We start from the raw sequence: 12,754 nt of genomic DNA, 5'->3' as shown, positions 1-12,754 counted from the left end.
AGACTTAAGCAGCACTAATCCCCTGGGTTGGCGCTGTGAGTGGGAAAGGAACTTGGGGGTTATAGTAGGCCACACACAGCAATGAGTTCCTTGTAGTCCAAACCCTAAGGTGATAGTCTCCACAAGCCCAAAAAATTCTGGGGCATGGTTAGGAGAAGGCCAAACTCAGAGGAGTCATGGAAAATAGCTCTAACCCTGGTGAGGATACGTGTAGGCCCAGCTCACTAACAGGGGTATGGGGAGCCCACCGAAGGGGTGAGCTTACCTGTAGGCCAAACACAAGGAATGGGCCTCATGTAGGACAAAACCGAAAGTGGGTGTGCGTGCAGGACAGCCCCCGGGGTGGGGACCGCCTTCCTAGCTATATATAAGACTGTCCTCTGGCACGGGGCTGACAGCCAGCATTCCTTTGGTGGGGGGAACTGAAGTGAGAGGGCGGGCATTGGGAAGCAACTGAACTTCACAAGCAACACTTTCCTAATTCGCAACGGTGCTTAAATAACAGTTTCCAGAGCTCGTGGCTTGAGGTAGGCCGGTCTGCTCACAGAACCACCTCACAGCGTGTGAAGTGACCGTGCGTATTCAGAGCTCGAGGCCAGCTAGTTGTGAACCCCGCAGCCGCAATGCCGCACCGCCTGGTCATCGTGCGCCACGGCGAGAGCACGTGGAACCAGGAGAACCGCTTCTGCGGCTGGTTCGACGCCGACCTGAGCGAGAAGGGCGCCGAGGAGGCCAAGCGGGGAGCCGAGGCCATCCGGAAGGCCGGCATGGAGTTCGACATCTGCTACACCTCGGTGCTGAAACGCGCAGTGCGCACCCTCTGGACCATCCTGGACACCATCGACCAGATGTGGCTGCCCGTGGTGCGCACCTGGCGCCTCAACGAGCGCCACTACGGGGGCCTGATCGGGCTCAACAAGGCCGAGACCGCGGCCAAGCACGGCGAGGAGCAGGTCAAGATCTGGAGGCGCTCCTTCGACGTGCCGCCGCCCCCCATGGACGAGGCCCACGCCTTCCACCAGAACATCAGCAAGGTGAGGCGTGGACCCTTGGGGTGGGCTCGGAAACAGCAGGCCGGGTACTGCTGTTTCCATCCAAGACTTGCTGGGGCTCTAAACCTAGCTCTGCCAATGTACCTCTATTTGTGCTTCCCCTTTGCAATTCAAATACTGCGGTGTACACAACACTCGCCAACGCACCACTCAAGATTGCAGAACCCTCCTTTTATTCAAAATTGAGACCCACACGCGGAGCCCTCTCAATGCACCTCAACCCACACACAACCCTCTGCCAATTCACGTCATTCACTCTTGACTTGCATCACCGCCCCTGCACCAGCTGAGACCTACACCACAGACCCTCAGGGTCGATCTTCACACCCCCTGCTGTTACACGGCTCTGTCAACGCACCTCAATCTCGACTCACACCACGCACACTATTCTGATATTTGGACATATATATATATATATATATATATATATATATATATATATATATATATATATATATATATATATATATATATATATATATATATATATATATATATATACACATCTCTAACAATGCGCACCGGCCCTGTCCCCCAGCACACCTGCTGCGTCAGAGCTGGAAAGAACACATAGCTCTGCTGAGGGACCTCAGGCATAAGACGTTCTCCTCTGCCCTACCGACACCAGCGCCCGCTCGCCGCGCTGCTAACGAGCCCCCTTCTTGAGAGCCTGCTCCTAGTGGTATTCATTACTAGCGCCCACTCACCGCTTCACAAATGCACCTCCAGGTAGAGCCACGTCACTCTGGTGCTCTGATAATGGCAGGCGCACAGTCATTTGATCCTTTGTTCCGATGCCATTCTAGAACTTTCTTGTAAAGCACAACTTCACACACAGTTCTGTCAATGCACTGCAGCCACAATATGACAATAACCCTGTTTGTGGTGTACCCCGCCTACATCTTTATACTAAAAATATTAGCACGTTTATCGTATTGAATAATCTGAAACACACAGGTTTTGTCAATACACAGTATTCGTTTAACAAACAGCTTTGATTTAAACGCCTTAAACGCGTTGCAGTTCAGCGATGATGTATAATTTGCCTGCCATGTCTTAACTTGCTCTGCGTTCCAAAAAGAGTTCTTATTTTACCTTCAATATTTGTGTCACTGTACCACGCAACACGCAACGCACAATAAGGTTTGGGAAGTGCCTAACTCCCTCAAGAGCTCATCCCGTCTCCTCTCTCCCGCCAGGACCGGCGCTACGCCGACCTGAAGGCCGGAGAGCTCCCGCTCTGTGAGAGCCTGAAGGACACCATCGCCCGGGCCCTCCCCTTCTGGAACGACGTCATCGCCCCCCAGATCAAGGCCGGCAAGAGGGTCCTTATCGCTGCCCACGGTAACAGCCTGCGGGGGATCGTCAAACACCTGGACGGTGAGTGCCGGGGACTGGGCTGGCGGTGAGACGCCAGGTATATTCCAGAGACATCAAGTGCCCAAGGGCAGGTGTAAGTCACCCACTCGAGAGACACCAAGCTGCTCCCCTGCCAAGTGCGAGTAACTCACCCTCTCCCTAGATACTATTCTGCCCCAGGGTTGGAGGGAGCAGCTCACTTAGACCTCTAGACTTCAAGATGCACATTAGTAGGTGGGAGTAACTAGCTAACTCCGGAGATGTCAAGGTGCCCCACTCCAGAGACATCAGGCAGACCCATGCCTGGTGTAACTCACCCACTCCAGAGGCATCACTCATACCATGTCAGGTGTAACTCACCCACTCCAAAGATATCAAGGTGCCCATATCAGGTGTAACTCACCCACTCCAAAGATATCAAGGTGCCCATGTCAGGTGTAACTCACCCACTCCAAAGATATCAAGGTGCCCATGTCAGGTGTAACTCACCCACTCCAGAGACATCAATCAGAACGATGTCAGGTGTAACTCACCCACTCCAAAGATATCAAGGTGCCAATGTCAGGTGTAACTCGCCCACTCCAAAGATATCAAGGTGCCCATGTCAGGTGTAACTCGCCCACTCCAAAGATATCAAGGTGCCCATGTCAGGTGTAACTCACCCACTCCAAAGAAATCAAGGTGCCCATGTCAGGTGTAACTCACCCCCTCCAGAGATATCAATCAGACCCATGTCAGGTGTAACTCACCCACTCCAAAGATATCAAGGTGCCCATGTCAGGTGTAACTCACCCACTCCAGAGACATCAATCAGACCCATGTCAGGTGTAACTCACCCACTCCGAAGATATCAAGGTGCCCATGTCAGGTGTAACTCACCCACTCCAAAGAAATCAAGGTGCCCATGTCAGGTGTAACTCACCCACTCCAAAGATATCAAGGTGCCCATGTCAGGTGTAACTCACCCACTCCAAAGATATCAAGGTGCCCATGTCAGGTGTAACTCACCCACTCCAAAGAAATCAAGGTGCCCATGTCAAGTGTAATTCACCCACTGCAGAGACATCAATCAGACCCATGTCAGGTGTAACTCACCCACTCCAAAGATATCAAGGTGCCCATGTCAGGTGTAACTCACCCACTCCAGAGACATCAATTAGGACCGTGCCAAGTGTAACTCATCCATCCAGCGATATCTAGCGTCCCCAAGCCAAGTGTGAGTAAATCATCCACTTCATAGGCGTCAAACTGCCCCATCCCACATTAAAGATATCAAGCTGCCCCATGATTGGTTTAACTCACCTGCTGCAGAGACATCAAGCTATTCCATGCAATGTGTGAGTAACGCAACCACTCCAGAAATAGCAAAGTGTACCATGTAATGTATGGATAATTCACCAAATCCAGAGGCATCAATCTGTGCGCTGGCTGGTGTGAGTAACTCATCTGCTCCAGAGACCTCAATCTGTCCCATGACAGGTGTGTGTTACCCACTCACTCCTCTTCCAACCATATCTTTGCACAATTCCATCTCCCCGCCCTCTTCGAGGTCCTCTCTTTGCACCCGGCATTCTGTCTCTCTACCCTCTATGGACCCCTCATTGAACCTACCTTTCTGTCCCTCCTCACCCTCGTCCAGGCCCATATTTTCATCCACAGTGGTTTGTCCACCCTCTTTAATACTCTCTCTGCGCACAGAGGGGCATATTTACAAGGCCCCTGTGCCACCAGAGTGTCACTTTTTTGACACTCCAGTGGCGCCCAGTGCTGAGCCATATTTACAAGCCCACACAAAGACAACCTGCGTGGCTTTTCATGGCCTTGTAAATTTGGCCCCTTTTCACACATTACTCTGTGTGAAAGGGACGTTCCATGGGTATTGCTGTGGGTGTTCCCACGCAACACCCATGGAGTCTGGCGCATTCCCAGATTTACAAGGTTCTGTAAACCTGGGAATGTGTCAGATTCTAACACCTCCCCAGGGGAGGGGTTAAAGTGGCACAACGAGGAGAAATACCTTAATTTCTCCCTCTTTTTGTTCTTTGTATGTGTGCTGCATTCAGCACACACAGGAAGAGCACACACGGGAAGAAACCGTCATCAATTATTGTTTTTGTGCAGGAAGGCGTCCCTTCCTGCACAAAAACAATCATCCCGGCAACGCAGGCACCCTTGCACCAAGGTGCCTGCGTTGGCGCTAGGCAGCCAATTGTGTGCCAGTGCAGAGGAAAGCACAGAGATGCTTCATATTGCTGTAAATACGATGCATCCCTTCGCTTTCCTAATGACGCAGCTCGGCGCAGCAAGATGCCTTGCAGCGCCGTGTCATTTTCTAGTAAATATTCTCCAGATAGTCCTGTCTCACTTCCCTCTTCGCTGACCTCCTTGTGCGCTGCACAGAATTGGCCCCCTCTGGGCATACATACTTCTGCCCCTCCACCCTCTTCGCTCTGTCTTTCCACCTTTCTGTCCCTCCACCCTCTCCTACTCCCTCTCTCTTCACCCTGCTCATACTAATGTGAACTTCCTAGTTCACGCCCTCTCTCTTCACCCTGCTCATACTAATGTGAACTTCCTAGTTCACGTCGTCACCATACACCAATATCCCTCCTCCTCCGGTGACGCCACGCACGCTCGACCCGCGCGCCCTCTCACCCACCCCATGTGCACCGGCCGCTGTGTCCCCTAGGCTGCCTGACCTCCTGAAGGCACGCCCCGTCCTTCACCCACTTTGCCCCCGCACCGCGCACCCTAACGCAGACTCCTGAAGGTCAGGTTGCTTTTCTTAGGCCTCCTCGTGTTTCAGTCAGTCTCCCGTCCCTATAAATACTCCATAGCTTGGAGCTCCCACCCCAGAACTCTACACTCCCGCCGACGACAAGCGGACGCGCACGTACAGCCCCTCCCCGTGTCACACCTCCAGCACCGGCGCGTGCCAAGGGTCTCCTGTAAAGGTCAGCGTCCTTCTGAGGGGGTCACTGGCCCCTCGCTGCAAAGCGGGCGTGTGGCTTAGAACCATCATAACTATATTGCCTTAATGCTCGCCTCTCGTGGCCCCCACCCATTCAACAGATTAAAACAGAATTACAAAATGCTAAACATATGCTTTCCCTTCATCATTGTCTGTAGAGCACAGATTCCAAGAGTTTCTTGTGCACGAGAGGTGCGTCCTGGACACCAGGATCTTTGTCTCCTATCGTTTTAGCCGCTGTTCAGGCCTCGGAGTGGCCTCCACGGTGAAGGGAGCTTCATTTAGGAACCAAAACAAATGTTAAATAGAGAGAGTGCAATAAGGGCATTTTGTTTATTCCACTGATTACCGAACTGGCCACCTAATACCCAATTGCACCATTAATAAAAAAAATGAGTATGTTTTACATGCAGAAGAAACAAGCAGGTAAAGGATGTGACAGCTTTGCTTTCACTAAAGAGCAGGCATCACACCTTTAACATGGGTTGGAATTGAAGCCACAAAGATCACAACAACAGCAGAAGCTGAACAGCCTGCACGGAAATCAGGTGGAGAAGGAACAACTGGTATATCCTGGTGTCAATGGTGTGGCCAATACCAGGGACATGGAGTCAATGAAAGGTGAGTTCGATAGTTTGGCTGCAAGCAGCAGCAACAAGGCCCTGATTACAATCTTGGCGAACAGGGTTACTCCCTCACAAACATGACAGATATCCCATCAATCAAATTACAATTCCATTTTATTCAGTGTAACTTGTACTATGTCGGACGGATAACCGTCACGTTTGTGACAGTGTATTCCATCCGCCAAGATCATGATCATGCCCGAAATGTGTGATCTTGGGGTAGCAGCATGAGAAGTTCCGGAAAGCGTTGATCTGCGATAGTATTGAGTTAAGATGTCTTGTAAAATAGAAGCAGAAGACATGTCAATCTTGTCGGAGAAAAAGGAAAATGAGTTAAATGAAGTGAAGTTATAATTATAAATCATTTTTAAAACGAAACATTGTGATACATTATCCAATTGGTGGAAAAGAGGATCTAAATCGTGTTTTTCAAGTGCCAGCTGAAACATTACTTGAGCAGAACATTATGACAGGGATGTTGCGTGTATCTGAGCATTCCTGAACACCAAGAGTTTGGTATCCTTCCATTTAATTCTCTGGTTAGGCTATGGTGCGGCCTCCAATGCACGCTCAATTAAGGAAGATAATTAATTGTTAGAGGGTGCAGTGAAGGGCATTTTATTCATCCAACAGATTTTAAAGAGATTCCACTGAGCTGACTCCACCTTCAGAAACCCTTCACCATCAGGTCATTATGTTTGGATTGAATATTCTTACGACATCCTCTTGCCCTCGAAATCAGGTGCTCTCTGATGCCATAGAGTCTGGAGTAAAATAGATAAATACACTATAACGCAACATCTGCTCCAGTGTCAACCCACTCTCGCTTCCGATGCAGAGTTAGAATCCACTTGTTACACGGACTGGCTTAATTCCACCTTTTCTAAGCTTGTGCTACCCAAAATCTCTCCCACAACTAGAAGTGTACCCTCCGCGCCCTGGTTCTCCGAAGCACTCATGCTGGAAAAACAAGCCAGCAGGATACAGGAAAGACGATGACGCACGCCCTAGGATGAGCATGAGAAGCACCCCTACAAATTTGCATTGACTAGTATAAAAATCTCCTTATAAAAGAAAAAAGTTACTGTTGCAAACAACAAATCAATTCAGCTGCAGACTCTACTAAAGAGCTATTTCAGGTTGTAAAGAAGCTCACCTCCTTATCTAGTAATAATACTGCTGCTTGCGGCCAGCAGTTCTGGGACACCCTGGCTCACAGCTTCAAGGACAAAATCAAACAAATATTCCAGAATTTTGAAAACGACTCTAAGCTAGAAGATAAGGACTAAACCATCAAGTCAAAACCCTCTCACGCCACCTCTACTGAATTCCTACCCGCCTCCCCTGACCAAGCAGCCAATATAATCAACAGCTCAAAATCCGTCTCTCCACATGATCATTGCCCACCTGGCATACTCAAGCTGGCTCCTAAGGTGATAGCAACCTTTCAGCTATCTTTAAAATCATGTTCTCTACAGGAGGTTTCCCTCAAGCTGGAAAAAAGCCTAAATTCTCCCATAAATTAAAAAACCTAATCTGAATCCAGCAGACTCTAACAATTATAGCCCCATTTCCTGCCTTCCTCTCCCGGCAAAAATTGTGGAGAAGATACTGAACATGCAACTTGCTCAGTTCATTCATGCAAATAATCTCCTGGACCTGACTTAGTTCGGTTTTCGACCCGGGCACAGCACCAAAACTGCCCGAATTAAGGCCACAGAGGAGATGAGAGCTGCATTAGACACAGGAGGCTCTGCAGCTCTTATCCTTCTTGACCTTTCAGCAGCCTTTGATACGGTGGGTCATAAAACCTTGATGAACCGGCTGACTGAACTTGGTTCCAAGGACAAAGCGCTGTCTCTTCTGATCTCCTTTCTCTCTAATAAACTTCAATCAGTGGCCTTGGGTCCCCTTTTTCTCTTCCTTGCGGGCCCCTCAGGGAGCCTCGCCTAGTACCACACTTTTTAGCATCTATGTCTCTGAATTGGTTACCCTTATTAAAAGATTTGATTTCTCACTTACCTCTTACGCTGACGATACACAATTAGATGTGTCAGCCTTCAACAACGATCCTACAGTTTCCACTCAGTTCCGGGACTGTATGAGAGCAATCAGCTCATGGATCTACAGTCTCTGTCTGAAGCTTAAGTCAGGGAAAATTGAGATGGTTACCTTCAGTAACCTCTCCTCAGCCTGGTCTCCCTTCTGGTAGCCGGCTGAGCTAGGTCCCCTTCCTACCCCGGTGGCCAAACCAAGAATTTGGGTGTACACATTGACAACAATCTTAACTATGGTGCTCAGGTGTCGGCTGTAGTCTCGTCATCCATTTACTTTCTGAGGATGATCAAAAAAGTCTTGCCTTCATTCCAGAAAATTGCAAAAATACTGTCATCATTGCTCTAGTACTATCCAAAGCAGACTAATGTAGAGGTCTTTACATGAACCTTCAGGAAAAACACACTAATAGACTCCAGATGGTACAAAACGCTGCTGCTAGAATGATAGTGGGACTGCCTGAATTCCAACCAGGCTCCTCTGAAACCAGAAAGCTCCACTGGCTTCCAGTGAGAAGTTGCAGACATTTAAAAACTCTGAGACACATCTTCCAGTGGTGCTCTCCTAGCAGACCTCTGCGTTCGCTCAGAACCCAAATTCTTGCGACTCCCAGAGTAAGGAAGGCTAACTGTGGCGGAAGGAGCTTTATCACCAGAACAGCCAAACTCGGGAACAGTTTTCCCCCCCCTATATTAGGGCCATTCCCACCGTGTTATCATTCAGGAAAGAGCTTAAAACCTGGATTTATAGAAATTAAGGGCGACCTGGTCGTGCTGCAGACCAGTCAGCGCCAAGACACCTCAGGGTAATTGTGCGCTGTAACAAATCTAAATAACATAACATAACATAACTTGACAACCCATCTGGCACAGGGATGCAAGGTTAAGTGGTGATAGCCCGCCCTATGTGGAGCCACTGGTTTTCCCCTGTCAGGGTCTGCCATGTGTTGCATGGGTAGGCAAAAGAAACAATGGCCTTGACATGCAGAAGACATTTACCTGTGCTCATGGGCATGCAGTGACAGAATATAGCAAATGCATCAAAACGTATAACGAGAGTGATGACACAATTCACTTCAGAGGAAAAGCTATTTCTTAATAGTTCTGTCAGTTACCCCCAAACCCCACAGAGTTACTGAGTGCTCTTTGTCCCTCTCTAAGTTGGTTGACATTTTGACCCCTGTAACTTGTTAATCTAAGGGCCATCATGAGGGCTGAGAATAAAGGGCAAAACTGTTGATATGATGTGTGCTCTTGTAAGGGTATCAAAATGTTTACGTGTCCAGAGGGTTTGCACCTATTCAATTCGTTCACGATTTTTGAAAGTGTTTGAAGGCAGGTCACAAACCTGCGGGGAGTGCAGTGCATCCCGTGGCAGGACCTCTCATAGCATTGTCACTCACAGAAGAACTGCTAGTCCTAGGAGAAGGTGTGGCACTCAGTCTGTATACATGCTAAAGCATTTTTATATCTTGATTACCAAAAGCTTTGGCCTTGATTTCTGTTTCCAATAAACATAGAAATGCTTTGAGTAAGGCACTTGGTAATGATTAGATAGCTTTATTGTCCATCCCAGTTGTCGATTCCTGATTCAATGCTTGTCTCTCTATTTTTGTGTTTGTCCTTCCCGGGAGCGTTTTGGTCTCACAGTGTTCTGATTGCCTGACTTATATCCTTCCCCGTTTGCATTCATGGAACTACTTTTTTCTTTTGTTTTCTTTAAGCACTCCATGGGAGTGTATGTGTTTTCCTGCTCTCTCGCTCTTGTGTTGCTTCCCCCTTTACTAACCCCGGCTCTCTCCCTGTGTTAACCCCTTCCCTTTGCTTCCCCTGCCCCTCCCCTTCCCACTCAGTTTTCTTTTTAACATCCCTCCCCCAATTCCTACTCCTCCATTTATCCTCTTCCACCTCGCGCTGAGTATCCCCTTTCCTCTCTGACTTCAAGTTTAATTTTTTATTAACTTTTTGGCACCTTCTGCACTATCAGCAGTCATCCGTCTTAAAATGTTTTTTACCCATTTCAAGATGGCTGCTCTTGAATGTGCCTGTATATACAACAGGAACCTAGAAAGGGGTTTCCCAAGCCCATTCAAAGAAGACCACTGTGGATTCATGTGCTTTCACAAAGGCAATAGGTTGCACCTGTGCAACCTACTGACTTTGCCAACACTCGCTTATATTCTGGCACTATACTTGGGAGCTGGATCATTATTTTAATTACTTATTTAAATGTTACTAAGACAAATTAATACAATATGTTTTTTTCTCACTACAGTGTTATTGTTATCCACATATTGACTGCCAGAATAATTTGGAAATGTATACACTTGAAACCATTCCCAGAGGAGTCACTGTTGTAGTAAATAGTTTACTGACCTAGGTTATGTCCTGATGTAAGGTAGCCCTAATCTTTGTTAAATACACTGTTATAATGAAACAAAGGTTTTCAAGTTAATTTCCAAAGTAGAGTTATAATTGACAAGTTGCGTGGTATCCAGATGCCCTTCTGTGCTATACTTGAATTCTTGATCTCATATGTGGGAATATCTACTGAACCTGCACACCACCAAAGATGTTTTTTAATTTGTTCTTCCATACGCTCTCTAGGAATGTCAGACGCTGCCATCATGGAGCTGAACCTGCCAACGGGCATTCCAATCGTATATGAGCTTGATGATAACTTGAAGCCAATCAAACCCATGCAGTTCCTGGGCGATGAGGAGACCGTGCGTAAGGCCATGGAGGCTGTAGCTGCTCAAGGCAAGGTTAAGAAGTAGGGGCCATCACGATCTGCCAAGGCTTCACCCTACCACTGGAGCCACTCATCTCCAGCGCCCAAAATGGACTGGGCTCCCAAATGTCACACTTTTTAATTCCAGATATAGACTGGTCAGTTGAGATTTCTCAACAAATCAGTGGCTCTGAAAGGCGGGAAAGATTGGGATAGGGTCTGTCATAGGTAGTTAGAAAACCTACAACTGATTGATTTTATCCCAGTTCTTAATAACTTTTGAGAGGTAATGGTCTTTTTGGAAAGCTCTTGCTTTCCCCTGGGGCTGGTCTACCTCCAGTTCACCTGTATTTTAGTTTTTCCAAAGAGGAAACATTATCAATATTGTAAACAAAGAAACAGATGCAATCTAGCTGTCCGCCATGATGTTATACTTCCTAATAAAATACCCAAGACCCCACAAAAAATAACTTGTCTGGTTCACTTTATGGTTTTGAGGGACCGCAAGAAGAAAAAAAAGAAGGAAAAAGTGAATTAGCTAGGTCAAAATGGCTGCATCCTGCAACTAAACACACATTTTTAATCACATGAGAGAAGAGATATTAGAGGCATGATGATCTACACACAGTATAGTGAAGGGTGGAGACTAGTGGAACTGGACATATTTAGTAAAGATGTAGAAGTACAATAACAGATTACACCTTTTATGTTTCTATGAAATATTCTAGTCTCTTCATGGGGCATGACAATAAAGCACAAGGAGGAAAGGTGAGTAATTATTAAAGATCAATAGAACCGGAACATGCCTTTGATAAAGGATAATATAGGTTTCAATGTATTTAATGTTTTACATTGCCTGTAAAACATCACTACTGGTTGAAATCCGATTTTCACAGGAATTATGCAGTTTCCATTAATTATGGAACCAGGCAGTTCCTCTCAATTATGGAAATAGTTTATGGGTGGGACAAAATTCCTGTGACTTATGGGTTTTGAAACCATTACTGTCTGTGCATAGACAATATTAAAATGCAAAAGAGAATACATTACGTGGCACACTGAATTACAAACTTTTACCGCCATTAAAGGACGACGAAGGTTGAATAGTTTATTAAGTCACAAGAACTCCAATATGGTATTGTAATAGCTTTACAATCAGAAAAAAAACCTGATATTTAGTTTTACTATTACAAGTTTAACATGCATTCATCACAGAGCCTTGCTAAATATATACAAGCTGCATTGGTGGGGCCAATGTAGTACAAAGATGAGGCTCAACACGTGATAAAGGACAAGATGACTGGACTGTGATTGGAGAGGCGCTGGCATTGATTGGACAGAGTACCAGAATATCATGGACGAAAAAAAATAAAGCTAAATATCAAATACCAAAATATTGTGCAAATGAATATGTTTACACAAGTATAGGTTATTAAACTTTACTCCAAATATCTGTTCCTTGGTTATATATGTATATATCTTCCATTTCTGGTTCTTCGACAAATAATGTGCTCTTCGCGTCCACTATGGATCGCCTGCGAGGATGGCATGCAAGAGTCCCGAAGAGCCAAGCCTCAACCAACAAGGCAATATCAAATTCGGCGTCAGGGAGCTAATAAATGCATTTTATTTACTTATTCATTTATTGGGCTGGGCAAGTTCACCCAGAGGCATCTTGGCACTAGCGACGTAGGGAAACAGAGGGAGGCAAAGGCTATCAGCTAACAGATAACATATCTTTTCAAAGCTTGCGTGAAATGAGGAAAACAGGCTATACAGTTAAGCAGGGAAGGGGTAGAGATCCATAGTTGTGGCGGGAGAAACAACATTTACAATGATGCTTTAACCATGCAGTGCTTTTACCATGCAGCCTTTACAACGCATGTCTTTACAACGCAGTGCAGTGTGCAAGAGGCTGCTGGAACATGGTCAGAAATGCATAGACTGCACACAGATTTTCG

At 46.7% G+C, this 12,754-nt stretch overlaps 1 protein-coding gene across 1 annotated transcript; it reads left to right on the top strand.

Moving 5' to 3' along the window:
* The first annotated feature begins 393 nt into the window (after positions 1-393).
* On the top strand, positions 394-12,187 carry PGAM2 (phosphoglycerate mutase 2). Its single transcript, XM_085636025.1, has 3 exons — positions 394-1,034; positions 2,252-2,432; positions 10,670-12,187. The coding sequence occupies exons 1-3, from the start codon at positions 624-626 to the stop codon at positions 10,837-10,839; spliced, it is 762 nt and encodes a 253-aa protein (XP_085492151.1). The 5' UTR covers positions 394-623; the 3' UTR covers positions 10,840-12,187.
* The last annotated feature ends 567 nt before the right edge of the window (positions 12,188-12,754 follow it).

The sequence above is a fragment of the Triturus cristatus genome, chromosome 11, assembly GCF_964204655.1.
Source record: "Triturus cristatus chromosome 11, aTriCri1.1, whole genome shotgun sequence".
NCBI classification, from domain to species: Eukaryota; Metazoa; Chordata; class Amphibia; order Caudata; family Salamandridae; genus Triturus; species Triturus cristatus.
Note: the sequence above shows the minus strand (reverse complement) of the source record. Positions and strands in the feature narration are given on the sequence as shown.

Excerpts from the sequence above, each read along its gene's own strand:
- PGAM2 (XM_085636025.1), top strand. The coding sequence starts at position 624 with ATGCCGCACCGCCTGGTCATCGTGCGCCACGGCGAGAGCACGTGGAAC. Across the intron at positions 1,035-2,251 it reads TCCACCAGAACATCAGCAAG|GACCGGCGCTACGCCGACCT; the intron begins GTGAGGCGTGGA and ends CTCTCCCGCCAG. Across the intron at positions 2,433-10,669 it reads GATCGTCAAACACCTGGACG|GAATGTCAGACGCTGCCATC; the intron begins GTGAGTGCCGGG and ends TACGCTCTCTAG.